The sequence below is a fragment of the Oikopleura dioica genome, chromosome XSR, assembly GCF_907165135.1.
Source record: "Oikopleura dioica chromosome XSR, OKI2018_I68_1.0, whole genome shotgun sequence".
NCBI lineage: Eukaryota > Metazoa > Chordata > Appendicularia > Copelata > Oikopleuridae > Oikopleura > Oikopleura dioica.
Genome location: NC_137294.1, coordinates 5,593,367 through 5,620,587, shown reverse-complemented (window position 1 = coordinate 5,620,587; position 27,221 = coordinate 5,593,367). Strand labels below are relative to the sequence as shown.

General features: G+C 41.9%; 11 protein-coding genes, 1 long non-coding RNA gene and 1 other non-coding gene across 15 annotated transcripts in view; 6 read left to right on the top strand and 7 right to left on the bottom strand.

The window, feature by feature from the left end:
- Positions 1 to 40: 40 nt before the first annotated feature.
- Positions 41 to 27,221, bottom strand: part of LOC145706810 (protein transport protein Sec23A-like) — a 28,901-nt gene continuing 1,720 nt past the window's right edge. The window contains exons 2-7 of the mRNA XM_081784257.1: positions 2,662 to 2,880; positions 2,299 to 2,611; positions 2,152 to 2,247; positions 1,419 to 1,905; positions 333 to 1,347; positions 41 to 292 (exon numbers count right to left, since the gene is read on the bottom strand). Of these exons, the coding sequence (XP_081640383.1) occupies positions 140 to 292; positions 333 to 1,347; positions 1,419 to 1,905; positions 2,152 to 2,247; positions 2,299 to 2,611; positions 2,662 to 2,880 (2,283 nt within the window). The 3' untranslated portion in view covers positions 41 to 139. The remainder of the gene's footprint in view (positions 293 to 332; positions 1,348 to 1,418; positions 1,906 to 2,151; positions 2,248 to 2,298; positions 2,612 to 2,661; positions 2,881 to 27,221) is intronic.
- On the bottom strand, positions 3,310 to 4,848 carry LOC145708967 (uncharacterized). The gene is made up of 5 exons (XM_081786660.1): positions 4,802 to 4,848; positions 4,346 to 4,754; positions 3,928 to 4,300; positions 3,641 to 3,884; positions 3,310 to 3,569 (listed from the first exon to the last, which is right to left on the bottom strand). The coding sequence occupies exons 1-5, from the start codon at positions 4,845 to 4,847 to the stop codon at positions 3,310 to 3,312; spliced, it is 1,332 nt and encodes a 443-aa protein (XP_081642786.1). The 5' UTR covers position 4,848.
- Positions 5,052 to 6,418, bottom strand: LOC145708966 (ATP synthase F(1) complex subunit gamma, mitochondrial-like). The gene is made up of 6 exons (XM_081786659.1): positions 6,215 to 6,418; positions 5,988 to 6,164; positions 5,810 to 5,943; positions 5,642 to 5,762; positions 5,443 to 5,595; positions 5,052 to 5,105 (listed from the first exon to the last, which is right to left on the bottom strand). Exons 1-6 carry the CDS (start codon positions 6,416 to 6,418, stop codon positions 5,052 to 5,054), a joined length of 843 nt encoding a protein of 280 aa, XP_081642785.1.
- LOC145706806 (uncharacterized) lies at positions 6,835 to 8,338 on the top strand. Its single transcript, XM_081784253.1, has 3 exons — positions 6,835 to 7,050; positions 7,394 to 7,548; positions 7,595 to 8,338. The coding sequence occupies exons 1-3, from the start codon at positions 6,967 to 6,969 to the stop codon at positions 7,800 to 7,802; spliced, it is 447 nt and encodes a 148-aa protein (XP_081640379.1). The 5' UTR covers positions 6,835 to 6,966; the 3' UTR covers positions 7,803 to 8,338.
- Positions 8,219 to 9,419, bottom strand: LOC145706796 (uncharacterized). Of its 2 annotated transcripts, none has more exons than XM_081784243.1 (5): positions 9,155 to 9,419; positions 8,987 to 9,108; positions 8,860 to 8,944; positions 8,554 to 8,732; positions 8,219 to 8,512 (listed from the first exon to the last, which is right to left on the bottom strand). In XM_081784243.1, exons 1-5 carry the CDS (start codon positions 9,366 to 9,368, stop codon positions 8,330 to 8,332), a joined length of 783 nt encoding a protein of 260 aa, XP_081640369.1. In that variant the 5' UTR covers positions 9,369 to 9,419; the 3' UTR covers positions 8,219 to 8,329. The 2 variants fall into 2 exon arrangements, with proteins under 2 accessions (XP_081640369.1, XP_081640368.1); XM_081784242.1 differs by having other exon boundaries at positions 8,558 to 8,732.
- LOC145708965 (uncharacterized) lies at positions 10,813 to 11,808 on the top strand. Its single transcript, XM_081786657.1, has 4 exons — positions 10,813 to 11,158; positions 11,204 to 11,271; positions 11,320 to 11,401; positions 11,453 to 11,808. Exons 1-4 carry the CDS (start codon positions 10,954 to 10,956, stop codon positions 11,806 to 11,808), a joined length of 711 nt encoding a protein of 236 aa, XP_081642783.1. The 5' UTR covers positions 10,813 to 10,953.
- LOC145706808 (uncharacterized) lies at positions 11,915 to 12,584 on the top strand. The gene is made up of 3 exons (XM_081784255.1): positions 11,915 to 12,191; positions 12,236 to 12,359; positions 12,426 to 12,584. Exons 1-3 carry the CDS (start codon positions 12,036 to 12,038, stop codon positions 12,557 to 12,559), a joined length of 414 nt encoding a protein of 137 aa, XP_081640381.1. The 5' UTR covers positions 11,915 to 12,035; the 3' UTR covers positions 12,560 to 12,584.
- Positions 12,621 to 14,733, bottom strand: LOC145706784 (uncharacterized). Its single transcript, XM_081784228.1, has one exon. The coding sequence runs from the start codon at positions 14,695 to 14,697 to the stop codon at positions 12,670 to 12,672; it is 2,028 nt and encodes a 675-aa protein (XP_081640354.1). The 5' UTR covers positions 14,698 to 14,733; the 3' UTR covers positions 12,621 to 12,669.
- Positions 16,006 to 17,820, top strand: LOC145708181 (uncharacterized). Of its 2 annotated transcripts, none has more exons than XM_081785831.1 (4): positions 16,006 to 16,105; positions 17,249 to 17,292; positions 17,337 to 17,546; positions 17,590 to 17,820. In XM_081785831.1, the coding sequence occupies exons 1-4, from the start codon at positions 16,079 to 16,081 to the stop codon at positions 17,735 to 17,737; spliced, it is 429 nt and encodes a 142-aa protein (XP_081641957.1). In that variant the 5' UTR covers positions 16,006 to 16,078; the 3' UTR covers positions 17,738 to 17,820. The 2 variants fall into 2 exon arrangements, with proteins under 2 accessions (XP_081641957.1, XP_081641956.1); XM_081785830.1 differs by having other exon boundaries at positions 16,009 to 16,105; positions 17,246 to 17,292.
- On the top strand, positions 19,536 to 20,514 carry LOC145706566 (uncharacterized). Its single transcript, XR_014134698.1, has 3 exons — positions 19,536 to 20,044; positions 20,091 to 20,242; positions 20,285 to 20,514. It is a non-coding gene; the product is annotated as an uncharacterized LOC145706566 (long non-coding RNA).
- Positions 20,522 to 22,083, bottom strand: LOC145706565 (uncharacterized). The gene is made up of 6 exons (XM_081783985.1): positions 21,638 to 22,083; positions 21,528 to 21,599; positions 21,309 to 21,466; positions 21,096 to 21,269; positions 20,727 to 21,053; positions 20,522 to 20,689 (listed from the first exon to the last, which is right to left on the bottom strand). Exons 1-6 carry the CDS (start codon positions 22,077 to 22,079, stop codon positions 20,540 to 20,542), a joined length of 1,323 nt encoding a protein of 440 aa, XP_081640111.1. The 5' UTR covers positions 22,080 to 22,083; the 3' UTR covers positions 20,522 to 20,539.
- On the bottom strand, positions 22,083 to 26,746 carry LOC145708964 (calcium-activated chloride channel regulator 3A-1-like). The gene is given in 4 exon segments (XM_081786656.1): positions 22,083 to 22,784; positions 22,787 to 23,267; positions 24,736 to 25,283; positions 25,324 to 26,746. Coding segments are annotated over 4 exon segments (2,850 nt in total). The 5' UTR covers positions 26,444 to 26,746; the 3' UTR covers position 22,083.
- LOC145710681 (U5 spliceosomal RNA) lies at positions 26,806 to 26,918 on the top strand. The gene has a single exon (XR_014135065.1). It is a non-coding gene; the product is annotated as a U5 spliceosomal RNA (small nuclear RNA).

Genomic DNA, 27,221 nt, shown 5'->3' with positions numbered 1-27,221 from the left:
CTGAAGAGATCATTATTTAGATGAGTTAGGGTTGAGATGATTTCTCGTATTGCACTGGAAATAAGTAAACTAATGCGAACAGTTGAAGCGACGTGGAGTCATAAGGATTAAATAGCATTTAAAAACAGAATAGATGAACCTAATTAGCAGAAGACACAGCTAGTTTCTTAAGATGATCCATGAAGACCTGTAGGGAAACATCGTCCGTGAGAACAGGGGCAGAGCTCTCTGCTCCCCAACCCATGTTGTTGTGAGTCGTCGAGGGGTTGACTTTTGCGAGGAGGAACCGAGCCTAAGTCGTTTAAAAGATATATAACAAGATTTTCGTTCACCTGTGAGTGATCATGGTACGTTTCAACATATCTCGGAATGGGGAAACGTTCTGCTAGAGTTTCTTGCGAATCTTCGACAGGTGCTTGCATTAATTGAGCAAAAGTAGCGTATTCCGGCTGCTCGTGATATTTGGCCACTTTCCATTGATGAATCGTTTCTCCGTGGTAAATCAAGACCTGGAAGAAGGTGTCTAACAGAAGAATGCGGTCTGGCTGAATGGATGTTGAATCAAGAAGAACGGGCTCTGGGGGACCATTGAAAGAGTACGCGAAAAGAGCAGGCTGGATCATAAGCAGACATTCAGAAAGTGGCTGAATGGCCAACTGGTATCTGAAGTAGGCAGATTCGTCTGGAGAATGGCCGAAAACTTGCAGCTGAGATGATCGTCGAAGATGGAACATGAATTGTGGATACATTGAGAAAGTTTCTGGGAATCTGAACGACTCTGCGTTATCTTTGGCGTACTGGCCAAAGCGCTGGCAGAGGCGAATGAGGGTTCTATCCAGCCATCGCAGCACGTCTGGTCCATCGTCGGTGAGAGCTCTAAAGGTAGCCCATCGGCCCATGAGCACGGAGGCGGCTTCTTGATCAAACCCTGCTTGGATGTATTCTGTTCCAGTATTAGGATCTGCCCATGCTCGAGCAAGCGTAGTAACTCGAACGCGAATTTCGCCAGAAGGGTGAGTGTAACGCGTAACAAATTGAACGACACCCTTCCCGCCCTGCGGAATGGGCTGGTTATGCTGATTGACCACCTCCAAAAACATGGCCAACGTTGTGTTGCTGTCCAAGGCTGGAACTCGGAACTGGCATGTTCCACCGATACCGATCTCGTTCTCAGACACAGAAGCAGAATTAACCTTCAGTGAGGATCCGGCACCAATCATTCCGCAAAGTTTAACCTCTCGCGAGGTTTTTACTTCTACAGTGGCATTGAATGCCATATCGAGTTGCCCACTCTCGTTAGATTCCCAGATTCTCTTCCAAGATTGAATAAATAAGCTCGACTTGAAACTTTGAACGGGTTTGTGTGAAATTTAAAAGAAGAAACGCATTAACTACAGGACAGATAAAAAGTTCAAGACCCGTTCCTGTCAGCCATAATCATGTATCCACCAGTTCCGACGATACAGTTCTTCATTTCATGCATACCGACTTGATCAAGAGCACAACCCCAAAGATCAATAGCATGCCCATTTACCGCGGCACGATCAGCAACGGCGTCGTAGAATTTCTGCGCTTTCTTCATGTACGGACAGTTGTCCTTTTCAATATCGTGCCAGCCACGGATGACCTGCGCTTGGTTTTCGTCAATAACCATACCAGGGCCCTGTGTAGCTGGACCAGCTGTGAAAACCATGATTCTACCGGCGACATTGGGGTACGTAATTCCCAGCAACGAGGCAGACAAGGAGAGAGCTACTCCAAGAGAACGGAGGGCGCGTTTACCAGTCGGAACTGGCCATGGATCGCGCTGGATCTCACCAATTAGTTCTTCGAGATTCTGCTCGCACTGCGACAACGGACGCAGAAAACGGAAAGAAGGTGGCATTTGCTCCTGATTGCCTTGTCCTAGAGATGGTTAAGATATTTGTATTTGCAATAGAGTGGTTAGTTGAAGATAAATTTTCAAAAATAATGGAATGTTTGTCTGAGTTCAAGATGAACACTCCAAACTGGCATGCATGATAAATGATTCGTGTTAAAACCTGGAGGAAGATGCTGGAAGTAATGCAAGTTTTGCATGTACGCTACGAGACGGGAAATTAATAATCACGATTATTGAATAAATTAAATATTTCTCCGATGAATATCTACCTTGCGGCTGGCCCAGCTGGAGCATGGCTTGGAGTTTCTTCGCATCGACATCTTTGGTGCCTCGGAAAACGTAGGATTTGGAGATACCCTCAGTGCCTGAAAAAGATAATTTAGTTCCTTCACCGAAGTCGTTATGAAGAGTAATACCGAGCTCGTGGACTTGCACCATTCTTCCGAAAGTGACCAAACCAACGAGGGCGTGCTTGGGTATCATGGACAGCGACATGATAAGGTTGTCCTTGAGACTCTGCAGCTCATCCTCGTGCATGCAAGTATCAACAACAAACAGAAAAACAGGTCCAGGAATGGGCCGCTGCTGGGGAAGAGTGTACTCAATTGTCGTGAAGTGCGGGATCAGCTCACAAGGACGATGCTGTTCAGTCGCACCTGCGTACGATTGTGGAAAGGGATTGCGGTTGAAACAGAAGTTACATGCCCAGATCTTGGCTGCATAGTCGACCTAAAATTAAACACAAGACAATACAATTTTGACTTAGGAATGTGTCTTACCTGACAGAAAGGGTTCAAAACAGCAGAACATCGCGGACAGAGGACGGGGTTGTATTTGATAGGAGGCAAATCAGGTCTGGACTTGAGGGGTGTGTACAGCGCGCCGACAGGGATGACGTTGCGAGTGGCTTCAAGGCGACTTGCGGGCCAGACATTCCAGCTCAGGCGCACTCCATCGCGGTCCTCTTCTGCTTGAATAAAGTCGGCGAAGGTAGCCATCTAAAAAGAAAAAATTGAGAATACAGAAGAAACAAACAAACAATACATTTTCTGACAGTCAGGCAGTGCGAACTAAAGGAAAGCTAAAACTCGAGAATAAACAATTTCTTGGCGAGAGTACTAGAGCTGGTTGACTTTCTAACAATCGCAAATAACACTTAAACAAAACTGGATAAACGAAACAGTATAATATGATTCATATTATATGAAGAAAGAGGCACTCATGTGAAATAAAACATGTGAAGTTTGATCGTCGACATTTAGTCAGAATCTGAAGAGAAGTCATCCGTTGGACTTGTTTGATCACGTAATGCTGACAGGTTTTCGACTTTTTCAGCCCAGTCATCATCTTTAAAAAGCTTTCTTATGTGGTATTTAATAAATTTTTTGATTATATCCCACGGAGACAACTTTTGAAAAGTGTACTTCTCATTGATATTTTTTTAAGAAAGCCTTTCCTTCAAATCCACTCAATTTGTAGGGGAATTTCTTGACTCTTTGAAGCAAGCAAGCTAAGTATTCGTGGATGGCGTTCGTGGTTCTCAAAGAAATCAGTGATGCTCCCTCCTCTATCGATTGAGAGGATGACGGCATGAGAACAGATTGGGCCGCGCAGCGCAAATGCCGATTGTACCAACAGCATAAATCATTGTCAATACTGTCCCTGTACTGAGATCGTGACACTTGACCTTTAATTTCATATGAAGGGATTCATTTTTGCACATCTATCACGTTAAGATACATAACATTTAACACTAACCTAAGCAAACGTTAACAATAGAACGCGGCTGGAAAGACTTTTTCGGTTTATAAGAAGGAGGAGCAATCGCTTTCCAATCCATCCAATGGAGATTTCTCTCAATTTCTTCTGGTTTCTTTTGCAGCATCTGACTTATCGGCTGATTGGTTTTTAAGGACATCGTTTGGACAATTTTTTGCCTTGAAAAGGGCGACAGTCGATGTTGCACTGCTGAAATGTGGATCCCTTCGAGGAGGTACATAACCTTCGTGACAAATTTTAACCAAAATATATTTGAAGAGACATACGTTGCTTATAACGGAGGATAGAGCGGTGCACTGCTCGTCGGTAGATGTTGATTGTGGTGACCAAAGAGGGATGATGAGGTCAGCCTGTGATTGGAGTGCGAGTGATTTGGAGACAAGGGAGAAGGGTGTTGCCTTTGGCTCCGGCTCGTCAAAACTGAACAGCAAGGAGCGTCTGTGATAATCGTCTTGGTTCATCTCAATCACTCTATCGACGCCACCAGCGAATCCGTCAAAACAATCCGCAAGATAAATAAACCCTTCGACTCGATCACTCTCTTCCGCCATCACTCGAACAGCGTCTTCGACTTGTTCTAGATATTTACTTTCTCCTACTCGCTCGTACCCCGCTGCGTAGGAAGTCAACTCTGGCGGACTGAAGAAAAATAACAATGAAACGAATAATTTTATATACACCAACCTTGCATTGTGAAGTTCAGGAAGCGTGACTAAACTTGGGTATCTGAATTGTGTCCAATTCTTATTCCACTTAGAAGACCATCCCGACTTCATGCTCTGTGATCGGTGAACTTCCACACCTCCGTCCCAATTTTCAATCTGCGTTTCGACCAGTTCTTCGTCAGTTCTCTCTGTGAAATTGCGCTTTTCACCGTCTTTTTCCTCGTCGAAAGTCTGTTGGTTTGCGCCCGGCACGGCGTGTAGCCTACTGTAATCAGAGTCGATACTGACATTCGGTGAAATTTCGTCGTCGAAGGCGTCTATCGCGCCAGCGCCTTTTCTATCAAGCAAAATCATGCGTGGTTTGTTGTTTTCTTGGTAGAATGCCTCCCTTGGCGCGTTCTCGGAGTCATCCTGGAAAAACTGCACGACTGAAAAAATGCTCGATGAAACCTTTCTTAGAGAAGGGAGTCTCTACCTGAGTGATTAGCGTTCCAGCCTGCGGATACGAAAATATACGCCATTCTGAACGTGTTGTTTTATTTTGAGAACAGAACCAACATTTGACACGGGTCATTTAGGGGGAAATCCAGATGGTTTTAATAAGTTAAATTTGTCCTAGCGAACAGTTGAACCGGGAACAATTTTCACCCGATCAAATAAATAGAATTTTTTGTTTCTTCTTGAACTCGTTGAGGGAGACACATGTTGACAGAGCAAAGGAGAAATTATTCGATGGCGACCATACCGGAGATGATTTCGGACAACTCGGTGGTGATGACCTAGAACCAAGATGTAAACGTTCGTATTCTTCATAGATAGTTTAAGTTTAGTTTTAGTTAGCTCTGTCTGGATCAATTCTAAGTTAACGGCAGGAAATTCTGCGCGAGGCAGCGCCGTTAACAACTCTCATGACCAGTTTCGATTTAGCAACAGTCTAACACCGCCCGGCTAAGAGAAGGTCGACTGGGACGAAAAACCGCCCCAGAAGTCCTATCGCCGGCCTGCTGACTCTCATGAAACCATTGCCGTGATCAGAAAACGGGTTGTGATTAACTACCGTTGATGTTAACGCATTAATCATTTATGGTTTGCCAAGAAGAAAGCATGAGTACTTACGGCCTGTCGCATTCGGTTGAAGGAGAGGTTGAGCTTTTCGATCATGTCACCAGCGTTCTTAGAAGCACCGTCCATGGAAACCATTCGAGCTCCCTGTTCAGCGACGTAGTTCTCCTTGATCAAAGCGAAGATCAAAGCGGTCATGTTGAACTCCTAAAAAATGAAGGTAAGGAAACGGAAGAGAGACACTATTGCTTACGGCATAGTCAGAGAGGACGGCCTCATCGATGGAATCGAAAACGGACAAGTCAGCGTTGCTCAAAGAGTTGACGGAATGGAGTGTGGCGTTGGTGGGCACCTGCTTCATGGCAGAAGCGAAGCTAAAAGATTGCAGCTGAACAATTTTATGGAAAGAAGGACGACTTACTGGTTGAACTTGATAGTACCAGCTTCAAAGTCGAAACCAGTGGCCTGGATCTGCTGAGCGATGAAGGAGGCGTCCTCGAAAGTAGGTTCGTTTCGGCCGTGTTCTTTGAACTCGAGCAGGAGATCATCAGGGTTCTGAATAATTCGTCGGCATTGTTGCTTTGAATTTTGAAAGATACCTTGGCGGCGAAGTAGACTCGGCCCTTGTCTCCGATGGTGACAAGCTTCTTCTCTGCGGCGGAGGAGGCGGCCATATCGTCTTCGATTTCTCGGCAGATGGTGGTGTGGAGGGCACCGCAGAGACCTCGATCGGAGGTGACAGCAACGAAGATCTCCTTCTGGGCTCCCTCGGTGCTCTACAAGAAGAATTTTCGGTTAGAGCGACATCGTGGCTTTTCGAACTTACGGCATCGATGGACTGGGCGCCCATTCCGAAGGCTCGAGCAGGACCAATCTTCTTGGAAGACTTGGCGAACTTGGCGGAGGAGATCATCTTCATTGTCTTGGTGATCTTCTCGATGTTTCGGATGGACTTGAGTCGGATACCAAGCTCCTTCAGCTTACCCGAGGAGTTTCGGGTTTGAACTACGATCTGTCGACCAGCCTGCATTCTACAACACACCACTACTGTTATTTTCAAAAACCAAAATCTCAGGCGACCACGGAAAACTGAACTTCCGTTAATCATTTCGCCACAGGAATAGAAATGAGCAAAACAATTTAGAAGAAAAAGAATAATATGTGAAAATAAATTTTCGCCTTTCGAGATTATCCAAATAGTTACAATTATTCATCTTCAATGTAATTCATTTGAAAGGTAGAAACTAGAGAATGGCAACTTTCTAAGTGAAAAAAAAAATACAAAAAATAAATAGTTACTGAAAAACGAAATATTGGCGGGAAAGACGGTTTCTGATGCTCTTGATAATGGGATTTGATTCTCTGGCGAGATAGTAGTTAGTTTCTTTCTTGTTTCGTGAAGTAAGTCGGCGAACTCGAGCCAGAGCCAATGAGGTGGGCGGAGAGCGCGAGCGCGGCCAATCTCGACTTGAACTGTTTGCGCCGCGGACGCATTCAAAAAATTGAAAAAATCAAAACCACCGCATTCTAGAAAAAAAAACCAAATATTTTTGCGAAAAATAAAAAAGACTCGCCAAAATGGAGCAAAACGTCCTCGATTGGATGCACAGAGAGGCTAACAGAGCAGCAGATAAAAACGCAGACTGTGAAAAGAAAATAAAGGTTTGTTTTTAATAATTATACTATTCTTAGTTATCGTAATGTCATCTCCCTTAAACTATTAATTCCTAACTAGCATCAAATTAATGTATTTTCCAGTGAATGAGACGCTTTTTCGGATGAAGAACGAATTCTTCATCTTTGTAATGCATTTATTGCCTTTCATGATTTCGTAATTAAGGCATTCATCGGATGCTTTCTGTGAACCTCCGTATCTTTGTTTATCTATTGCTTTTTTGCTTGAAAACAAGACATTAGGCGGTTTTTTTTCTTGATACGATCGAGATCGACATTTAAAATTCTCATTTTTTATCTTTCCAAGTCAATCTTTCAACGGTTTTTTTAGGAACTCGAGGGACGTCTGGACGGATTACTGGACTCGTGCAAAGTGCTGTTGAATGCGCGAAAAACAGTGCTGCAGCAGTTTTCCAAGTGCGACAGAAACGTCCAGCAACTCAACCGCGAGTTCTTCCAACAAAGCCAGGCAAACCGCGCTCTACTGTAAGTACTCATCTTTTCTCGCGAGCAAAGTTTTAGCCAAATTTAGAAAAGAAATCGAGGAGCGTGCCAAATCGATTGAGATGTACGAGCAAAAGCGGCTTCAATGCGACAAGAAAATTGAGGAAGAAGAAAAGTATATGAAGATTCGCGAGGAGGCGCAAATGCGTCTCTGGGAAATGGGTGTCCAGTCGATCGCCGAAGAAGAGTCCGAAAATGTGGCTCCCGCGCAGTCGAAACACTTCCGGCCACCCTGACCCAATTTTTCTTCCTGTCGTCCTCTCCCCCGCCCCTTTTCACGGCCATGGATCCCCCCTCCTCCCCAAATCCATGTGCTTTTTAACTGGAGGTAAACAACCTCCAAACAATTCACTTTCACCGATTCCCGTTAAACTCACTTGAGATTGTCTGAAGAACAATCTCAAAGTTCAAAATAGCATTTCGCTGCTCAAGGGAGTTGTCTTTCCTCTATGGAAAACAATCTCAAAGTTCAAAAAGGATCACCCCCTTGAGCAGTTTCACTTTCTACCTGCGTCACTTTTTTTTCGATTGTCTCCTCCGATTGAGGAACAATCTCAAAGTTCAAAACCGTGTCCGCGGATGCGGATAAACTATCACTGTCGTAAAAAACCAATCACTGTTCATTCCAATAGTTCAAAAATAAACTCACACATTCCCCTTTTTACTTTTATTGTTGTGTTTAATTTTTGGCAAAATGTAATCGGAAATAGCAATTTCAAAATAAATTAAAGCGGACTAATTGCAGATGGATGGGCAGGTTAATCTACCAGTCGTAGGGATTGTAGGAATCGTCTGTGTCTTCCGGTACGAAGGTTTTCTCTTGGTCCCAGTGACGTTGGCCATCGAAGTCATAGTAGGCATTTTCACATTCAGATGAATCTTCATCAACGGAGGAGTCCTCATCGTTGTATTCTGGTTTGAGGTAGGGTATTCCTCTGGCTTCCAGCTAAATGACAGTAAAAAGAACATACAGAGTGATTTACGCACCCACTCTAGGAATCCTTGATTTGGGTCCGGTGGGTCCAGTGGAACGGAAGGCTCTTCGAACAAGCTGTTGTCATCGTAAAGGCCTAAGTTTTCGTTGATGCATCGCTCAGCTTTCGATAGGCTTGGGGCATGAGAGTCGTAAGCTTCTTCAATTGACTCGCGAAGATGGCTCAAGGAGTCTATTGCTGGTTTCAAAATGAAATCATGTTTAGTATTGAAGTAACTTGAAGTAACATTGAATGAAGTTCGTCATAAAGAGAAATTGTTTGAGATTCTCTAAGAAGACTTCAAGTATAGAAACCAAGCCTTCAAAAGCCTCAATATCGTTTGCTTCGAAATAGCGATCTGGTTGATCTAACCAGTTCTTTTCGCTGGAGATGTTTACTTCTATCTAAAGTTAAGATAAAACGAGAACAAGACGCATGTTTATCACCTTGAAGTTTGGAAAAACGTCTCCTTTGCGAAATCTGGAAGTGAAATCTTCGTTTATCAACGTTCCATGATTATGTGGCATCCGCTTTTTGAATCTAACGGGCGACCAAAAGAAGTCAGTGTCTACATGAAGCAATTTATAAGGAGCAGGTGGTAGATAAAAACTTACGTTTCACGCGAGGATAAGAGAGCTTTTGATCTTCCGGAATATCCTCCTTGTTGCCATCAGTAGGTTTTCGAACTGCCGGTTTCAACTTTCGCTCTTCAGTCCCGTCCATATTTTTCGTTTGGACTTTCATAGGAACCGGCTCCTCAAAACCCATTGGTTTGACTCTTCTCGTCGGTTTCTGAGCGTTTTTCTCTCCAAACTCGATCGGCGTCATCAATTTTGAGAAAATGCAATGGTGCTTTCTCGGAGATTTTTTGCAAAAAAGGGCGGGAATGAGAGATTTGTTTCTGTGATATAAATCAGTTTCCGTTAAAACTTGAACTTCCATCGGAATGACTTTCAATAAAAGTAAAACTTTTAGCCCGATATTATATCGAGGATATTTATCTTTAGCTTTAGCATGAGTTGATCTGATAATCTATGTGATAAGGATTGTTCTAACGACTTTTCGGATGAGGATATAAATAACACTATAATAATGAATTCTTGAAATCGCGCTTTGGATCAGTCACGGACACTTCTCAGTGAGTGAGATGCTTTAGGACAAAAGAGAATGAGAATTGACAAAAGAGACGAAGCAGGGTGCCCCAATTCCAAATCACCTTAGATGAATTTAACGAAGAGTCATCTTGAGAACGCAAATACTGCCAGCAACTAATATACTGTTTATATACACATCTATTTTTCCAGGTATCTCATCGAAAAGCAGCGTTAATAATTGAAAAGAGAACAATAAGAAAAGTTCATCTATCTTCATCAGGGAAAATGCATGCGAGGTTCGGTTATGCGCCTGGGAAGGGAGCCGAATAAAATGTTTGAAGTATGCGCTTTAAAAATGGGTAGGCATGTATTACAAGACGCTGTTCCTTTGAACATGGACATGAATAAATTATGGTGCATCGCTCTCATTATAAATTCTTTTGCTCTGAAATTAGTTGCTGTTTTGAACCCTTGTATCAGCTAAAAAGTGTCCCCCGAGGGGCACTGACTTCCTATCTTTCTAATTTAGGGGTAATCAGCTCGGACTAAGACAATTTCACGAAATTGAGAAATGAAAGAGGATAGCTCAATCGCACCAAAGAGAAAACGAAATGAGCCACTAATCGTCCCCTGAGAGCACCAGTCTTGTTAAAAATTCATTTCATAGACGACATCGACTACCCACTATATGTCAAGTTTGACCAAAGCTTCTTAATTACAATTTACAAAAATGGACAGAGATTTCCTCGCATGAAAATAGAAAGAGAGCCGTGCTTTCACAAGAAAAAATAACGCGCGTAAGAATCCATTGTAAGGTAGAGTCCAAAAAAACGTGTCTCATGTTTTGACAAGTCTTTTGAGCTTCTTAATTCCCTCACTAGCTTTTTATATGATTCTGGTATCACAGCCTGTGATTCAAAATATGAAAACGAACCTATGGAGCGTTTTATTTATACTTATTTTACTTTATGTCCATTATATCCCAAATGACTGGCACGTCTTCTATTTTGTCGTTATATTTACATCAACTAGAAATCGATGTTTAAAGGAATTTCCGTCGGTGGATGATCCTTTGAAAAATCGATAGATTTGGTCCGCCTAGCAGGTGTGAAGATATACTTTTACAAATATGTTTTTTAAGAGAAACTTTTGCAGGAAGACGCGTATTGATAATGAGTAAAAATTCTCAGGCACACATTCGCTGCTTAACTTTTTTGAGAGTCTCAAATAGCCTTTTGCTGTTTTCAGAGTGAAGGAGTTTCAAAACGCGCTCGAGTGAATCGTGGAGGCCTCTCGATGCCGTTCAGACGCCAATTCAAATGAGCAAAATCCGATTAATCTTATGGGTGCACACGTTCTTCCAGTACTCCGTTGTTCACGCGCAAAACTCAGAGAATAATGACGACATCAACTTCGAGCCGGTTCAAGCGAGAATTCCTCAGAACTTGCTCAAGAGCTACGAAATCACTGTCAACTTCCGGGCCCGTACAAATGTCCGCAATGTGCGCATCTCCGACTTTGAGAGTTGAGCTTTCGGTTTTCAGAGTATTTTTTATATTCTTTCTTTAGAATTCTTCGCAAGCTACTATTCAAGTGTTTATTCAACGATTGGAATCGTTCCAGCCCTAACTAAAGTGGTAAGTAGTTTCCCGAAAGGAGTTTTAAATGATTAACACGAATTGAAGGAGGGTCCCGATGGAGGAAACTCGTCGTTCTCCGCATCTATTGACGAAACCACACCTGTAACGGTCTTTTTCTCTGTCCCAGGTAAGCGTGCCACCTTTGTTTTTCTTTTAGAAGGCATCAAAAGAAATTCAGCTCGATCGGCATCGATCGCCAATTTGGCGAAATTGAGGGATCTTACCGCCATGGAACGGGAATTTACAAGGAACTCTCTTGTTTCCGAATTCATCCTCCCAAGCGTACTGGGCAATCAGCCCCTAGAGCCGCAGATTGTTGGCGACAGCGTTTGCCCGAGCATTGATTGTCCGCGGTATCAGACGTGCACGGAGCCCGAAGGCCAGCTGATAGCAATAGCTTACTGCGAGTCGATTTGTGTAGCCGATTACTGCAAAAACGATGCTATTTGTACGCATGAGAGTATTAACGTCGCGCCACGTTGTTTTTGCGCAGAGAAGGGCTGGGAAATATTATTCCAGCTAGTCAATCAATGATGCATCATGATTTCAAACCAAGTCAGCTACTAAAATAGTACCAGAATACTCAAATAAGAATCGAGGTTCACGTCCTAATCAGTTTCCCAGTCCTTAAATTAGACAACGACAGCACTTGGTTTTTCGGAGCGCAGTGTCAATATCGCCTCGACGATTGGGCTCTGTATCTGATACTCATCAGTATAACTTTCCTCACGATTCTTGCTCTGGTTTTGATTATTTGGCTGATGTGCCTTCGTTGTCGTCAAAAACGCGACAATCAAGGGACTTACAAACCAAGAGATTCAATGGTTCCAGCTCCTTCTAGCGTCGATGTTTATCCTTCTGTCCTTTCTAGCGCAAGCAAACAGTCCTGCTGTGAGTATAATCAAATTTCTCACGAGGTAAGTTTCTATTTTTAATTAATTTTCACGAAGAAATTTCGTAGAATCCGGCGTTTACCACTCAGCAAAGAGATAGCGGCATTTCTGCCGAATCTCCCGTCTCTTTTAATTTCAAGGAAGCACAAGTCCAGGCTGACATTCAGACTAACTCTTCCTCGGTATATTCAGGTAAAATTCACAAGTGATCAAACTGATAGTAGAACAATGCTTTAAAAATTTAACCGAGATATTTAGTATCCACCGCAGTTGCTCATCAAGTGCGGACTCCGCGTCCTGGTTGGGTTCCATCCCTTGGCCCTGCGTGGGGAGAAATTATTCAAAAGAAAACTAGTTCGCCCGAAGTCACTCCTCTAGATACGTCAGTCTAGCATTCCTAAGTTCAACCCCTGTACAGCAACTTTTCTTTCATTGTGACTAATAAACGCACCTAACACTTTGAACAAATTCTTTCGAATATACATTTTATTGGACTCAGAAGTTAAATAAGCAGAGCCGCGCCATAACTGATGTTTGGAAGGTTTCGGATTTTCTCCTTCCTTACTTCTAAATTGAACGTGTCGAAGACTTCTATGACATTGCCACAATTGTCGAAGCAAATTTCCCCACCGATTATAATAATTTCATGCTCTTTGGCAACGACGGATGCCCCAACTCGATCTTTGTTCATTTCTCCAGCAAGCATCCATTCTTCGGAAGTCGTATTCATGTACAGAATATTATGCTCGTTGCCTCCCGAACCGCCGACTAAGTATATTTCATCGAAAACTTCGACGGCTTTTCCTTCGGCAACTTTTAGCGGCATATCCTGCTTCAGACGCCACATGCTGAGGGATTCGTCGAACCATTGAACGAACGGTACATCGCCAGAATCGTTTGCGCCACCTATGATGAAAAGCCCTTCGGAATTCACGACGGCAGTTGTTCTTGCAACAGGAACAAGAAGACTCTCTTCGAATCGCCATCCGTCAGAAGGATGATACGACTCACAGCTACTAAGAAAGGTCTGCCCATCGTGACCACCACAAACCCAGACTCTGCTATGATACGTTGCGCATCCAGGGCCATCATCCCTACTTTCCAACATTGGATCAATTTCTTTCCATTCAAAGCTTCGAGAGAGACGTGAAGCAGAGTCGAATGCTCCACCAAGAGCAAAAATGTCATCATCAAGTCTAACCAAACAATGCGAGCTTCGCCCAAGAGGCATTTGTGTGAACTCTCTCTGGGCTCTGTGGTGAACGCTGAGCAACATGCTAGACCAGTCGGCACCAAAGTCTTGGAGACCTCCGGTGATGAGAATCTCCCCTTGTTTTGGCGCTGGAATGAGGCCATATTGAAGTTCGATGACAGTCTCTTGAAGCTGCTTGATTACATCATCCTTTTCTTCGCCGATTTCATTTTCTGTTTGGAGCCAAAAAATCGTATCTGTTAAGTTTTGAATCTCCATTTGCGCGTGAATGAGCTCAGACCTGAGCTCGAATAGTTCCGTTTCGTGAGCATCAGTCAAATTAGAAATGTCAGAAACATGGGTGGCAAGTTCCATCGTCTGATTTGCGAAGCGCACGACAGTTCTATTAATCATTTGTTCCAAATCGTCTACTTTCCTGTCAAGAATATCTGTTGCATTTTGAAGATTCAAAATTTCGAGAGTATTATTCTGCGATATTTCTGTAATATTAAGCTGAGTTTGATGGAGCTGCAGATACTTTTCATCAAGCGCGGTGACGTTTCTTTCTAAACCTTCTAATCTCGCTACGAAAACATTGATTTCTTCGGTAACACCGTCCTGGATCAATTTGATATCCGATTCGGTAACAAAGCTGTCTTCTAATTCAATAGTGTCAATAGGTGTTGAATAATCTAGGACAAAATCTTCGTCAGATTTCTCTGAGACTTTCTTGGCGGCGACTAATGCCGTGCGTTGTCGAGCCTCAGATTTGGCGAGTTCGACTGTCACCTGGAATTCAAGGTCTTGGAGCTTCTTTTCGAGGCTGGAGACTGTCTCAAGCGTGGCGGAGTGCTCGTTGAGCTTGTGAGCGTGCGAGTCGAGTAAGCGTCTCGTTCCAGAGATCTCTTCATTCACCCGAGTCTCCATTGCCTTTGCATTGGCAACTTCGACCTTCTCCAAAGTATCGGCTGATTTTTCAAGCTCCAGAAAGCGCTTGGAGTCGTCGTTCAATATCTCCAGCACCGATTGGAATAATTCAAAGAGCATCTTGTCTGATGCTTGGCGGTGAACATTTTCTTTCACAATAGCATCCGAGTTTCGATCAATACTCTGTTCAAGTGCATCCAGTTCTCGTGAATTGTTGATCGTCTGGTCCCAAGCGCCTTGGACAAGCTCTTTAAAAACACTCAGCTTGTCAAGCGCCGCCTCATTATTAGAAATCGACGATTTGAAGTTTGCCATCTCTGCGAACAATTCACTTTTCTCGCGGTCGGCTTTCTCGAATTCGAATGCATCGGAAAATGTACAGAAACCTAGAAGCGTGGCGCAAGCTTTCATAATTTACAATCTGTTTTAGATCTATTTCAATCTCAGACTGCGATTTTTCGAAGTGGCAATCAAGTAAGAAAATTTTTGAAAAGTCGGCGGTTGAAGCGCTGGTTCGGTTCAAAGGAAATCTTGGATTGAACGAGGAATTTTTTGTTTATAAATAATTCGTAAGAGAAACGAATCTTCAAAGCGACGTGTTGTAGTTGAACATTTATAAGGGGAAGAGAAGGTTCTCAATGGCTTAAAAAGATAAGGTGATTGCATTAAAATAAATCTTTTGTAAGAGGCCAAGGACATGAAATGTGCAGTGAAAAGAGGCGACATACAGTTGAAAAGATTCAACATGGCTCTAATTTCTTGGGCGAGTTATAATCAAACCAAGCGAAAAATAACGTTGTGGGCTAGAACTTGTAGTTGGCCCAAACGAATTTGTGCTTACTTCAATAGTAATATTATACTGTTCACCGGAAGCAGAAGATAAGTAGTAATTTTGCCTTTCAATCCAATTGGAAAATTTTCAATGATTCTCCAAGGATTTGCGGCTTTCCTCAAAATTTGTATTTTTTAATTCGCAGGTTTTCGTCAATGAAAAACAAAGATGGAAGTATGAGTAGAATATTGAATAAAGCTGAGGCAACAAGTTCATTTCCACGGTCGAATTTCACATGAGAATGGATTCGTCTTAGTGTTATCCGGGGAGGACTCAGAGCTGAGCTCTTACCGATATTCTTTCGGACAACGTGACCAGTCCATAATTCCAATAAGGTTTGTACATAAGCCCTGCCGGAAGTGGGTCCATTTAGCCAGGTTTAAACAGCTAGTTAGTTGTCCACGTTGGCGCGCACAAACTGTAACTTCCCTTGCTTCTCTTCCAAAGCCAGCACTCATCCCTTCTGCCCAAAAAATTAAAAAAGAAATTCACACCGAAGGGGAAATCAGATCGAGACCCTCCGCGCTGAAATAAAAGTTTCCTTAACTTTGGACGACTTCCACACGAGTTTAGGTTACAAATCACTGGACACTGCTCACCAATCGTTTTATCGGCTTCGATTTCGTTGAAACATTTCAATTCAAAATGGTAATTAATAATAACTAATTATTACAAATACATTTTCGTGAAAATTGAATTGGAAGCGAAAACTTTCCTATTTTCCCGTCAGCGCGATGCTAAAGCGTCTGGAAGACATTTTAAATCCGTTGGCCTCTCTCTCTAGCCAGCTGCCTCTCTTTTGCGCATTTTGAAAGCACACATATTTATCAATGAACCGAAGAGATTTTAAACAACTTCAGAGAATTATTACTTATTCTTAGAAAAAAATCTTTTATTATTATCCTTAATTATTTTCATTAATGGTAAAATAGTTGATTTTTTAAGAGCATCTCAAGAATAATGAAGCATGAAATAATCGACAATGGTTAGGGCTGCCACATAAAAATCGGACCCCCTAAACCCCCAAAACCCCCTGGAATATTCTACGTGATTAGTAGAATCATATTAAGCAGAAAAATAATGAGAGATAATGGAGTTTTTTTGAGAAAAATGAGCCCAAAAGTCCGAAAAATAGCGAAAATAGCCAAAAATCATCAAAATGGCCAGCGGAGTCACGTGATATTGATTTTTTTTGTTTTCTTTCTAGATTTTGAAAGAACAGGGGCTAACGCATCAACAGTGAGTGCAGCTCCGAGTATGACCAACCATGGTCAGTAAAAAAAATGGATAGAAAATTTTATTTTTTCGAAAAATTTCATTTTTTTTCAAATCTTTTTTAAACAATTTTGACTTTATTTTTTGGGTCAAACAATATTTTTCGGGCCGTCTCAGCCCCGTTCCTTGATTTCTAAATTTAAGGGGCTTGACGGCCCTTCGGGCCGTCTCAGCCCCGTTCCTTGATTTCTAAATTTAAGGGGCTTGACGGCCCTTCGGGCCGTCTCAGCCCCGTTCCTTGATTTCTAAATTTAAGGGCTTGACGGCCCTTCGGGCCGTCTCAGCCCCGTTCCTTGATTTCTAAATTTAAGGGCTTGACGGCCCTTCGGGCCGTCTCAGCCCCGTTCCTTGATTTCTAAATTTAAGGGCTTGACGGCCCTTCGGGCCGTCTCAGCCCCGTTCCTTGATTTCTAAATTTAAGGGCTTGACGGCCCTTCGGGCCGTCTCAGCCCCGTTCCTTGATTTCTAAATTTAAGGGGCTTGACTTTGAGAGTTAAATTACTTTAGAAAGCTTTTTTAAGAAAATCATTATTTTCGATTTTTTTGAAAAAAAAAATTTTCTTATGCAAAAATTTGAGTTTTTCATAGCTGCACTCACTGGGGTTGTTAAATGCCCTGAATTTGATGATCGCAAAATAAAAATTGAAAAAAGTTGAAAATTCGGCCTCCGGAGGCAAAAAAACCGAAAAAAATGCGAAAAAATCGATTTTTCGGGGGCTACATCCTTAAAATTTCGAAAAATTTTATTTTTCTTGAAAACCTCAAGGCTAACCCTAAAGCGTGGTAGGGTTAGAAAAATCGAATTCTAAGAGGTTGAGTTGGGCCGATTTTTTATGTGGCAGCCCTAACAATGGTCGCTCTGCTCCCTCTTTCTCCCTTCTTGCAGAAGGAAAATACAGGTATCAGTAATAAGTTAGCCCTGCATACGAATAAATGTGTATAGCTTTATCTTCAAAATGAACACTGCTGATTTTCGTCAAACCTGCCGCAGCTTGGCCTTTATAGGGCAGGAAGTCAGAATCACCATCGGCCAAGACAGATCTGTCATTTTCAAGACCACCAATGGTGAGGCGTTGGAGCACGGAATCTCTGTCAAACCTTCCGAAGTGAAGTACAGCATTGTGCCCCGATACGGTTTCTGCTTCGATCTCATGTAGGAAATAGAAAATCTTATCGAATCTAACCGAGCTCTTAAGAGATCTGAGTAAGTTGGCTGAGGCGATGTACGAGCTTGGCCAAGATAAAGTGTTGACTTTCGGACTCGGCCGACCTGGTCAACCAATGGTCATTTGTGCTAACTACTGCGGTGGCGAATCAAAGTCCTTTATCGTCCCTAGATTGTAAACTGATGAATTCTGGTCATAAACAGTGAGTCTTTCCAACTGTCAAGAAATTTTGTCGCCTATTCTGCAATAAACTTGGAGAGTATGAAATTATTTTGTAATTAATATGTGTATTGCGCCTAAAAATATCATCTAAAAATTTAGTTTCTCGTTCAAATACAGGTTTTGTGCAGAAAAGAAGAGGTGTTATAGCTGCTGCGTGGTGTGAGAGTAAACGGTTGTGTGAGTTGATCAGTGGAGTTGGGGGATTACCGGTCATGTCTCACAACACACGTTTCATTCCACAGCAGTGGCAGAATCCAAATTTGCCATATCCAATTCCTTCTACGAATTATGAAACAAAGAACAAAATAAAACAGAATGCCAAATCTAATCTGTCAAGGATGAAATGATCCTCAAACTCATGAAGAGCTTCTTTGTTGACTCAGGGTGACTCTACTTGACTTCCATCAAAGCGGATCGGTTTATAAGAGATTTAAGAAACAGCAGAATGTTCATATTTATTTACCTGCCAGGTGCGCTAAGTGATTAGCAGGGATTATTGTTTTAACTATAATTGATGCCTATTTCATCACATTCTACTAATAGAAAAAGCCAGCCAGGTGTAGCGGTGTACTTTAACAATAAATCCGACCAAGGATGATATACGTATTCGCCAACGACTTGTATCTGCTTTTTTCCGCGATTGCATAAATTTGCCAGGAGATAAGACCGTTTCAAATAAGAAGCTTAGGTCACTTGTTTGAAGATTAAAGGCTGACACGGGTGATTTTGGACTATACGAGTGGCCTTCTATCTCACGAGGAAAAGGATTATTTGCGTCTAAAATCCAGAGACCTGTCACTGATGAAATTCAAGAAACACCCGGAAGGTAGCATAAAATGCCACTAATATTGGGAATCCGGAAGGTTAAGAAGCCATACAGATCGGTTTATCTTATGCAGGTGTGAATGTTTAGCCAATTCAAAATTATAGTCGCCCCGGGCTCGCCCCTATAATAGTTACAGATATTATATAGTGCAGAACCTCTGGTGAAAGACATCTTATTGAATGCAAGATAAACTCCCAGAAAATATTTAATGAACTTTTATATATGATCACTAAAAATAAAGTTCATCGCATTTTAAACTTTAAGTAGCGTTATTCATTTTTAGTAGAACGGGATTAGGAAAGACCGGTTTCCGCGTGTACCCCGAGCTTTTAAAAATTTGAGATCATGTCATCTCCGAAGTGAAGGAAAAGGCACACAGCGGAAGAAGGCTTCCAAAAAGTAAAGCGGAAAAATTCTAAAAAAGAACCTTCAACTAAACCGTAGTCATTTGAATAACAGACTCAATCTGTTCGCACTCGGTTCATTCAAAATATTAAATGAAGAGGATGATTCTTTTGAAATTTCGAAGTTATGCGCATGTCAACTTAGAGGACTTAGAGTTGAGCCATCTTTTTAGCTAACCTTTGGTAGAGATAACGAGTGAGCATGGCTTTGTACTACAACAACGTAGAGAATCATTTTTTTAGGATTCTAAAAAATACATGAATTTGTTTTTTCAATGATGATATCCGTTGTCTACCAGTTCGTAAGACATGATATTTTAGTGCACGGATTCATTCGTCAAATACTTACCAAAAAATAATCAAAACACACGCAATAGAATGAGATAGGAAAGCATACGTGCGCCCTCCGCCGCACAACTCAAGAGCTCGGTAAGACTGGAAATCGGATACTCGCCCGCCGATATGTTACTTATATATAAGCTCTGCTTGTAGCCAAATGTCATAAAACTTATTTCTGCCTTGAGGAGAACGAGGAATACACTTTTTAGCATTTTCACGATGAAAATTTTTAATTTGATAGTCTTCTGCGCCGAGGCTGCGCGAAAGTCAAGAGATCGACGAACTGTTATCAGCTCAAACGAAACTGTGATTTATTTGGACATGCCAGGAAAGTGAATAATATACATTTGAGAATAAGGATTTTGAATAGAAACAGTGATTAGATTTCCATAGAGCGTCAGAAATCAATACAATTGCGCTTAAGCCGTACTTGAGATCATTAGGTTGGGAAGTAAGGTTATCACATAAAAGATGGAAATTGCGGGCCTTTCGACCTTGAAGAGGGATATTTGAACGAGGATTGCTCATCACAGGCAAGTCACGGGGACAGTTGTCCAATTTTAGGTTGTTATGGCGAGTCGATATCGGCGCGCTGTGACTGCACAACCTCCTTCGGTGGTATCCTGCTCAAGTCAGACGAATGCCGATGGAAAGTCGACGAGGAAAGCTACCAAACTAACTGCGTAGATGCAGGGTAAGTCACTCTCGCATGGTAACCGCTCTAGCCGACTTTATATCAGCAAATGCGAGGAGCTGCAAGATGATTTCGGCTCATGGTCCTGCAGTGACGGGCTCAAGAAAGGATCTGTTTGCGAGCTCACCTGCGTCGAGAATTACTCTTACAACGTGGGAAACGGTCGACGAAGAAAATGCAAATGCAAAAACTACAAAGGTAGATTAATTTCTTCAATCAGGTTCTGACCCCAAATTTAAGGTGGAAACCCAAAGAATCGTCCAGAGAAGATGCGAGCCTGCCAGTGGTCCGCGAAGCGAAATCGCTTCCGAAAAATATCCATCCAACCTGCGTTCAGGAAGATATTCTCAACAGCGTCGCTAGGTCGACTCGTCAGAACTGAGCCCATTTTCAAAGAAGCCGCAATGCTTTAGAGTCTGATCATGTAAAAAGTTGTATTATACTGGAATTAATAAATCTACTAATTGATTGTTTAAATAAGCATTTAATGAGTAACTATACAGAAAAAAGAAGAAATACCATGAACATAACAAGCGAATTCGCATTCGGTAAGGAAAGTTGTTTGTTGAAACTGGGTTCAACAATAGCTTCGGGAGCAGTGGCTTCTATCATTGATTGAATAGATCTCGGTAGACGATTTTTGAGCTACAAGTGTCTTCTATTTTTTCTTGAGCTGACTAACCTGAACTGTTATCCTTGCGCCCGGAGAAGGCTTCGCGATGAAACCATCTTTGCTTATCGTTGCTGCTCTGATCAACCTGGACACTTTTAATCTCTTTTCGCAATAATCGTGAACCAGATCTCCAAGCCGAATGTGCTCGACGATGATTTCAGTAATATTGTCGATACGTGGAATTTTCGTTATTCTCTCGAATTGTCGATTATAAATTGCTTCTTCTTGATCGTCTTGATCGTCAACAACGAGTATGGTTACATTATCGAAGTCGTCGCGCATCGTCGAGTCATTTATTTCGCCATGGATTATAATGTCGTCAAAAATATAGGAAACCTAAGAGAAATTTACGAAAGAAAAGAGATAATGGAAAACTACCTGCAACTCATAAGGGCCTGTATGAAAATGAGCTTTGTAGAACTCATCCAAAACCATGCTGATTTCATTCGCCAGGACGTGGTCAGATAATTTGAAGTAATAAACGACATCAATGGGCATATTTGGGGGACAGAAGGATAACTCCGAGTTGTTCAGATTGAACATTCCGTTTCCCTAAAGTAGAGAATAAAAAGCAATGAGAGCCTTCCAAACTTGAACTGTGACTTGAGCCAAGAGTCGAGCGTCTCTGAATTCGCCGTCTTCTTTGACATCTGCTGAAACCCGAAGTTGGATTGACATCGGATTACCGCGAACACCAAGTTCGTCAGGATTTGTCCACGATAGCTCGTGAACCCATGTGTCATTCTCGTCTATATTTAGATTTTATAGGGGTAGGTTTATCGATTCCTGCTTTTCTCTAAACATCTCTACCTGTGTCAAGAAATGGCAAGACCTCGTTTCCGGAGCTATCAATGGTCCTTACAGATAAATCTTTAATTCGACCTAAGTTTTTGTAAAAATAGCAAAGTCTCAATGAATACCAGCAGGCGGAATTGCGTTGGCAAGTTTTTTCTCACAAAGAATTGTTCGTTTGTCATTTTCATCCGCGCACGAACTAGCTCCGAATTCCCAAGTCCCGTCAGCGAACAAGAAATACGGACAGGAGTGCTTCGATGATTCCAACCGTCGACCTCGCCGTTGCAGATCTTGTTCAAATGAAAGTACTTCTTCTCGTGTGGGTACTTCGACTGTTGCTGAGTAGGTTGATTTTAGCAAGTTACTTTCTGATGAGATCCAATAAGAAAGAAAACGGTCGAAAGAAGAGTGTTTCGATTCTTCAAAATAGGCAAACCGAAAAGAGGCTTGTTTCGTTGCATCATTTTGAATGATCGGAAGCGCTCCTCCTTTATACTCGCAATACTTTTTCGCTTGATTGTAAATCATTTTCGTAGGATTATAATGCCAACAATTATCTAAGCGCATAAAGTTAAATGGTTAATCTATGCCAAATCTTCATACTCTTGTAATGCTTAAATCCATCAGGACATGATGTCCTCTTTGTTTTCAGAGACATAGAAGTTGATCGAGTAAAGTTGATTTCTTGAAAATTTTCCGTATCTCGTCGCTTCCGAGAATTGTTTAACTCAGTTGAACGTACACTGAAGAATACACTTGACGCATTCTGAGGATTATTGTTCGTGATCAGCAAATTGTAGGCTTCATGCATTCTTTGAGGAAGCTCAGTTTGTTTCTTTATTGTAAATGACACGCTTACATTCGTCTCTTGCCGGACTGAAGTAACGTCGGAATTCTTATGTACAAGTTCTATGTTTAGTTTATAAAGATTCTTTCCGGATATTTTCACTTCAATGTGCGCATCATCGTGATGCCCGATTGGTATGTTTACCGCCGAAATAGTAGACATATTTGCAGGCGTGACTATAGTTTCTTGACGGAGAATTCGTTGGATGGGTTCGTCGATGTCTCTTCTGTACCTACTTGGTGTCCTGATTTCAGGAATGGTTCGAAGTGTGTTCAAATCTCCCCAGCCGAGGTAATGCTCGCGACTGACATAAGTGCTGCTGCCAGTTTTGTCTGTTGACACTGTGATTCGAATAACAGAGTACTCGCCATCTTTATCACCCTCGATTGTGCCAGTGTAAATTCCATCGTCTGCGATGGCGTCGTCTGATCCCCGTCATCGTGCAAAGAGTACTTTTGCTCAGTCGTATCTTTTGAATCCAGCTCTGGGTGAATGTATTGCGCATCGACGGTGGCACCAATTACGGCATACATTCCTTGTGAGACTTCGACGTACACTAAAGGCCTGTCATCATCATCAAGCATTGAGTATGCAGTCACTTTGACAGGAGACACCTGATCTCTCGGAAAGGAGTTGATCGCGACAGTAATAGAATACTTTTCAGAGGTAGGATTTTTGATTTTTACTGTGTAGCGGCCGACATCTGAAGGATCAGGCATTTTGACTGTGAGTGAGTTTGTTTCCGTGTCAGCAATAGTAAATGAATAGCCAAGATTGTCGGAGGAATTTTTATCGACGGTGGCACCAGAAGGAAGCTCTAGTGACAATTCAGGCGCGCTTTCTTCGGCGACGCTTTCTGGCCAAGTAACGAAAATTTTAGTTCCTAACAGGGCTGGTAAATTAGCGCACTATTTTCTCTCGAAGAGAAAAAAAATTAGCGCACTAATTTTTTTTCGAGTCATTTTTGCGTCTTTCGCGTCTTTAGTGCGCTAAAATGACACTAATTTTTCCTCTCGGAAATTTTCGCGTCTTTTCGAGAGCTGATCAGCGCTAAAGACGCGAAAAAAGAGGCTCTTTTCATCATCCAATGAGCTCTTCCCGGATGACAGTCTCATGGAAGACGATTTTGATCAGGGAAGAATTTCTTCAAACTGAAACTTTTTCGCAGTTTCAAATTGAAACTTTTAATCATCATTGAATGCATCGTAAATATGACACAATTTAATTAAAAAAAATTTCTTATTTAGTAACAAATAAGTTGAAAAGAATAAAAGTCAACTTTTGTTTGAAATTTTCTCTGTCAAGCATTTAAATGATGAGCTAAGATAAGCTTTGTTAGGGAGGTCTTCTCCCTATTTTTTTATCGCTGGGCCATCCGCAGCTGGATCTTCCTGCTTTTCTTCATCTTTTGCCTTTCTTCTTCTTGTCGTCGTCCGACAACTTCTCATAGCTGTCCTCAAGGAAGCTAGAGCAGCCTTGACTGATACGTTCTACTTTCGAGGTCTAAGAGCTCTTCTGAGCATCTTTATATAATTCCCTATTCACAGAATCATATTTATTTGATAATTTAGAAGGGAGGTCTCCTCCCAAATTCACGCTAAGTTGATAACTGCTAATGAAGAACTCCTCTCAAAGTTGTTTATGTTTCATATTATAATATTTATATTGTATTTATATTATTATAATCTAAGCATGAACTTGGGAGAAGATCTCCCTTCTCAATTATAAAATAAATTTGATTTTGTTAATAAAGAATTATATTATGAATTTGCACAAAGCTGCTCCAGCTTCAGACTATTGAGGACATCGAAGATAAGTTGTCGAACGACGACAAGAAGACGAATGGCAAGAAAGGGAAAAGGCAGGAAGAACAAGCTGCGGATGGCCCTTCAAGAAAAAAAATTAGGGAGAAGACCTCCCTAAGAAAGCTAATCTTAGGCGAAGAGTCTAAGCTTATCATTCAAATCCAGCACAGAAAGAGTTGCAAACAAAAGTTAAAATATATTTTTCCTTATATAATATAGGCTATATTTGTTTCTTCATATTTATAAATAAAATTAACAAATGGATTAATAAAGTCTTTTTTGACTTCATATTAGAAATTCACGCCCTTGATTACCCTGTCCACTTTATTAAAACCAAACTTTTTGAAATTCTAGTTCAAACGAAGTTTGAAATTCTCAAACTTACGTAGTCTTCAGAATTAAAGAGCCCGCGCTCATTGGCGGGCCAATCAGCAGCCCTTATTTTCGACAGTTTTCGAGACACACGCGAAAGGCACGCGAAAGTCGCTAAAAGTCTCGACAAAATAAATTCGCGCACTAATTTTAGCGCACTAAAAATTTTCGACAGAATTTAGGACGCGAATTTACCAGCCCTGGTTCCTAAACCGATGCTGTCATCAAGCACGAATGGTATTTCCAGCTCGTCTTCAAGATCAATTGCTTCTGAGCTAACAGTCAAGGTTTCGCCTTCGCCGTTGAACTGCTGCTTGAAAGCATCTTGTAGATTGACGTTCATGGTGTTTCTGGAGTCGACGGTTGCAGGAGTGAAAATTCCTAGTCCTCCAGTTTCTTCGCTTATTATCTCCACGCCATAAAGAGCTTCGGAGCCTAGTGAGATCGCGTGTATTGTAACACCCGAGGACGAAACCTTTTCGAGAATATCTGAAAGATGAGGTTTTACAGTTTCCGCTCCGTCGGTAATCAAAAGAATCTCGCCTCCATGATTTCTAAGATCCTCAGGACCAGTCTCTTCAAGAACTTCTATTGCCGTAAGAATTCCAGCGCCAATAGAGGTTCCACGGACAAGGTCTTCTTTTCGCGGCAATCGTTTGATTAAAACTGTGCGGCTGTCTTCATCTTCAATCTTCATTAGTTCTGAATGCACACGCGATCCTTTGTCGAAAGAAATCAAGCCTATAATTGTTGACAGTTCAATTGAAAAATTGCTAGTAAAGACTACCTATATATGTCCCCAAAGAAACTGTTTCTAAAAATTGGACTGCTGCTTTTCTAACAGCAAAATATCGATCGTAAGTTTGTCCGGGTAGTTGCATCGACGTACTCATATCGATAGCTAGCACAATTCGTCTTGCTGTGTCTCGAACAATATTAATTTTAAGTTCGCCCAGATCAACGCTGTCAGTAAATTGCTGAAAGTCTGGCGAATTCGTAATTACTTCCCAAACTGATTTTTTATCGCACTCTTTATTGTGAATTGTGTTCGGCCGCCACTCGTGTCCAAGCGCATCGTTGGTACTGTCGCGACAGAATGTATTGATATCTTTAACAGCAGTGCTGTACATAAAGCTTCCGATCCAGGGCGCTTTCGTGCCCTCCGCTGGAGTCTGATCGCTATTCGGAATAAAATGGCATTTTCCGTGGTATTTGTGCGAGGCTTCTTCACAGATGTCGCCCGCTTTTGTATTTTCTGCATCGAAATTCGCCTTGTAGACGTGCGTTCCAATCAGCCCACGCGAACATTTTGCAGGTATTATTTCGTTCTTTTCACTGTCAAAAATGTACTCATCTTTATCTTTGTTAACTGTCTCGTCGAAAACTCCCCATCGAAGCTTTGCAAATTCTCGCACGAAGACCTTTTCGAAGCGTCCATGCCTTTCAACGACATCTGCGTCGTCTGACTTCTTGATGTAGTTATCAGTGGCGCGAATGTGCTTGCCGAAATGACCACAGGGAGTCACTTTAATCGCGTACATTCTGTGTGGGTTGAAGTCGTCAGTCGCATGATGAACCTGCATCGCCATTCGATCGAAGCTTAGTCCTGAGACTGGCCCTCGATAATTCAGTGAGTGTTGCGCTATCTCTTCCTCAGTCGGCTCTTCCCAATTTTCAGGAAGGACTATGGTTATCTCACTGATGAAAGTTCTCCCATTAGAAGAGTCCCACAATTCCTTCGAAACGCGTGTGAACTTATCACTCATTCCAGCGACAAAACTCAAGTCCCTTTTTACAGTATTGCTTATGCCAATCACGAATCCTTCATAACCCTGATCATCGCCGATTCTTATCGTCTTGTGTATCTTCGCCCACGAAACAAAGACCAAAATAAAAAGTAAAATCATACTTTATCTCTTTCTGACCAGAGGGATCGACAAAGGCTCAATTGTTTTGCGGGATTTAATATTCATTCACTAGAAAATATTTTCCCTTCGCATATAATATGCCGCATATTGTAAACAAATGCAAGTGACGCTTCAGAATTGACGATGAGCACACTTCTCCATATCATTCTGCTTCCGCTATCAAAAAGAATTTCCACAAAATGTTATTCTATATCCTCGTGGTGAAATAACAAATTGTCGTTCTTCTACAACTTCCCGTCAAAAGCATCTAAGCTAAGAATCGATTTTCTTTTGGCGAGCTCGCGCACCATAATGATACTTTGCGGCGGCCGATTTGGGATTCTTTCAGGCCACTGACCATTCAGCTCTGGTCTCTCTTCAAAACGTATAATTCTTTCGCCTTTTACTAAAGAATTCCGTGGAGAGGGACACTCTTATGAGTATTTGAATTTTTCTGTAGCTCCACACGGAGCAGTAAATCTAAATCCTGAAGAAAGAAAATTTTTTAGTAATTGACACGTTAATTACGTCAAAGCACGTGCTTTTCTTAAGTCGGTGCAACTTATTTCACCCACTTGCTCATTTAAAATCCCAGAACACCAAACATATTTGGAATCTGTGGAGAAAATCTAGAAACTTATCTAGAAGGACGTCATTGCGTTCCCCAGTTCCTAAAATGAGTTCTCTTCCGGAAAACTCGCAAATGGCAAAAAATGTTCATTCAGAGAGTCAGTGTTGATATGTTCACCGAGGTCGTGCCTTGTAACCTTAGTTCTGT

Bases quoted from the DNA above. Each gene is read 5' to 3' on its own strand.
- LOC145708965 (XM_081786657.1), top strand. From the start codon at position 10,954: ATGAGCAAAATCCGATTAATCTTATGGGTGCACACGTTCTTCCAGTAC. The intron at 11,272-11,319 runs GTAAGTAGTTTC...CACGAATTGAAG, and splicing joins TTCCAGCCCTAACTAAAGTG to GAGGGTCCCGATGGAGGAAA. The intron at 11,402-11,452 runs GTAAGCGTGCCA...AAAGAAATTCAG, and splicing joins GGTCTTTTTCTCTGTCCCAG to CTCGATCGGCATCGATCGCC.
- LOC145706784 (XM_081784228.1), bottom strand. From the start codon at position 14,697: ATGAAAGCTTGCGCCACGCTTCTAGGTTTCTGTACATTTTCCGATGCA.
- LOC145706565 (XM_081783985.1), bottom strand. From the start codon at position 22,079: ATGCGCTTAGATAATTGTTGGCATTATAATCCTACGAAAATGATTTAC. The intron at 21,467-21,527 runs GTAGAGATGTTT...ATCTAAATATAG, and splicing joins CTTGCCATTTCTTGACACAG to ACGAGAATGACACATGGGTT. The intron at 20,690-20,726 runs GTTAGTCAGCTC...AGACACTTGTAG, and splicing joins GCGCAAGGATAACAGTTCAG to CTCAAAAATCGTCTACCGAG.
- LOC145708966 (XM_081786659.1), bottom strand. From the start codon at position 6,418: ATGCAGGCTGGTCGACAGATCGTAGTTCAAACCCGAAACTCCTCGGGT. The intron at 6,165-6,214 runs GTAAGTTCGAAA...TTCTTCTTGTAG, and splicing joins GCGCCCAGTCCATCGATGCC to AGCACCGAGGGAGCCCAGAA. The intron at 5,944-5,987 runs GTATCTTTCAAA...CGAATTATTCAG, and splicing joins GAGTCTACTTCGCCGCCAAG to AACCCTGATGATCTCCTGCT.
- LOC145706806 (XM_081784253.1), top strand. From the start codon at position 6,967: ATGGAGCAAAACGTCCTCGATTGGATGCACAGAGAGGCTAACAGAGCA. The intron at 7,051-7,393 runs GTTTGTTTTTAA...CGGTTTTTTTAG, and splicing joins ACTGTGAAAAGAAAATAAAG to GAACTCGAGGGACGTCTGGA. The intron at 7,549-7,594 runs GTAAGTACTCAT...AGCCAAATTTAG, and splicing joins CAGGCAAACCGCGCTCTACT to AAAAGAAATCGAGGAGCGTG.
- LOC145706808 (XM_081784255.1), top strand. From the start codon at position 12,036: ATGTGCCTTCGTTGTCGTCAAAAACGCGACAATCAAGGGACTTACAAA. The intron at 12,192-12,235 runs GTAAGTTTCTAT...GAAATTTCGTAG, and splicing joins ATAATCAAATTTCTCACGAG to AATCCGGCGTTTACCACTCA. The intron at 12,360-12,425 runs GTAAAATTCACA...CGAGATATTTAG, and splicing joins CTCTTCCTCGGTATATTCAG to TATCCACCGCAGTTGCTCAT.
- LOC145708967 (XM_081786660.1), bottom strand. From the start codon at position 4,847: ATGGCGTATATTTTCGTATCCGCAGGCTGGAACGCTAATCACTCAG. The intron at 4,755-4,801 runs GTAGAGACTCCC...GCATTTTTTCAG, and splicing joins CTGGAACGCTAATCACTCAG to TCGTGCAGTTTTTCCAGGAT. The intron at 3,570-3,640 runs GTTAGTGTTAAA...ATGAAATTAAAG, and splicing joins TATTGTTAACGTTTGCTTAG to GTCAAGTGTCACGATCTCAG.
- LOC145708181 (XM_081785830.1), top strand. From the start codon at position 16,079: ATGAAGCATGAAATAATCGACAATGGT. The intron at 16,106-17,245 runs TAGGGCTGCCAC...AGCCCTAACAAT, and splicing joins ATGAAATAATCGACAATGGT to GGTCGCTCTGCTCCCTCTTT. The intron at 17,293-17,336 runs GTATCAGTAATA...AAATGTGTATAG, and splicing joins CTTGCAGAAGGAAAATACAG to CTTTATCTTCAAAATGAACA.
- LOC145706796 (XM_081784242.1), bottom strand. From the start codon at position 9,368: ATGACGCCGATCGAGTTTGGAGAGAAAAACGCTCAGAAACCGACGAGA. The intron at 9,109-9,154 runs GTAAGTTTTTAT...TGCTTCATGTAG, and splicing joins CTCTTATCCTCGCGTGAAAC to ACACTGACTTCTTTTGGTCG. The intron at 8,733-8,859 runs GCTTGGTTTCTA...AACCAGCAATAG, and splicing joins CGATATTGAGGCTTTTGAAG to ACTCCTTGAGCCATCTTCGC.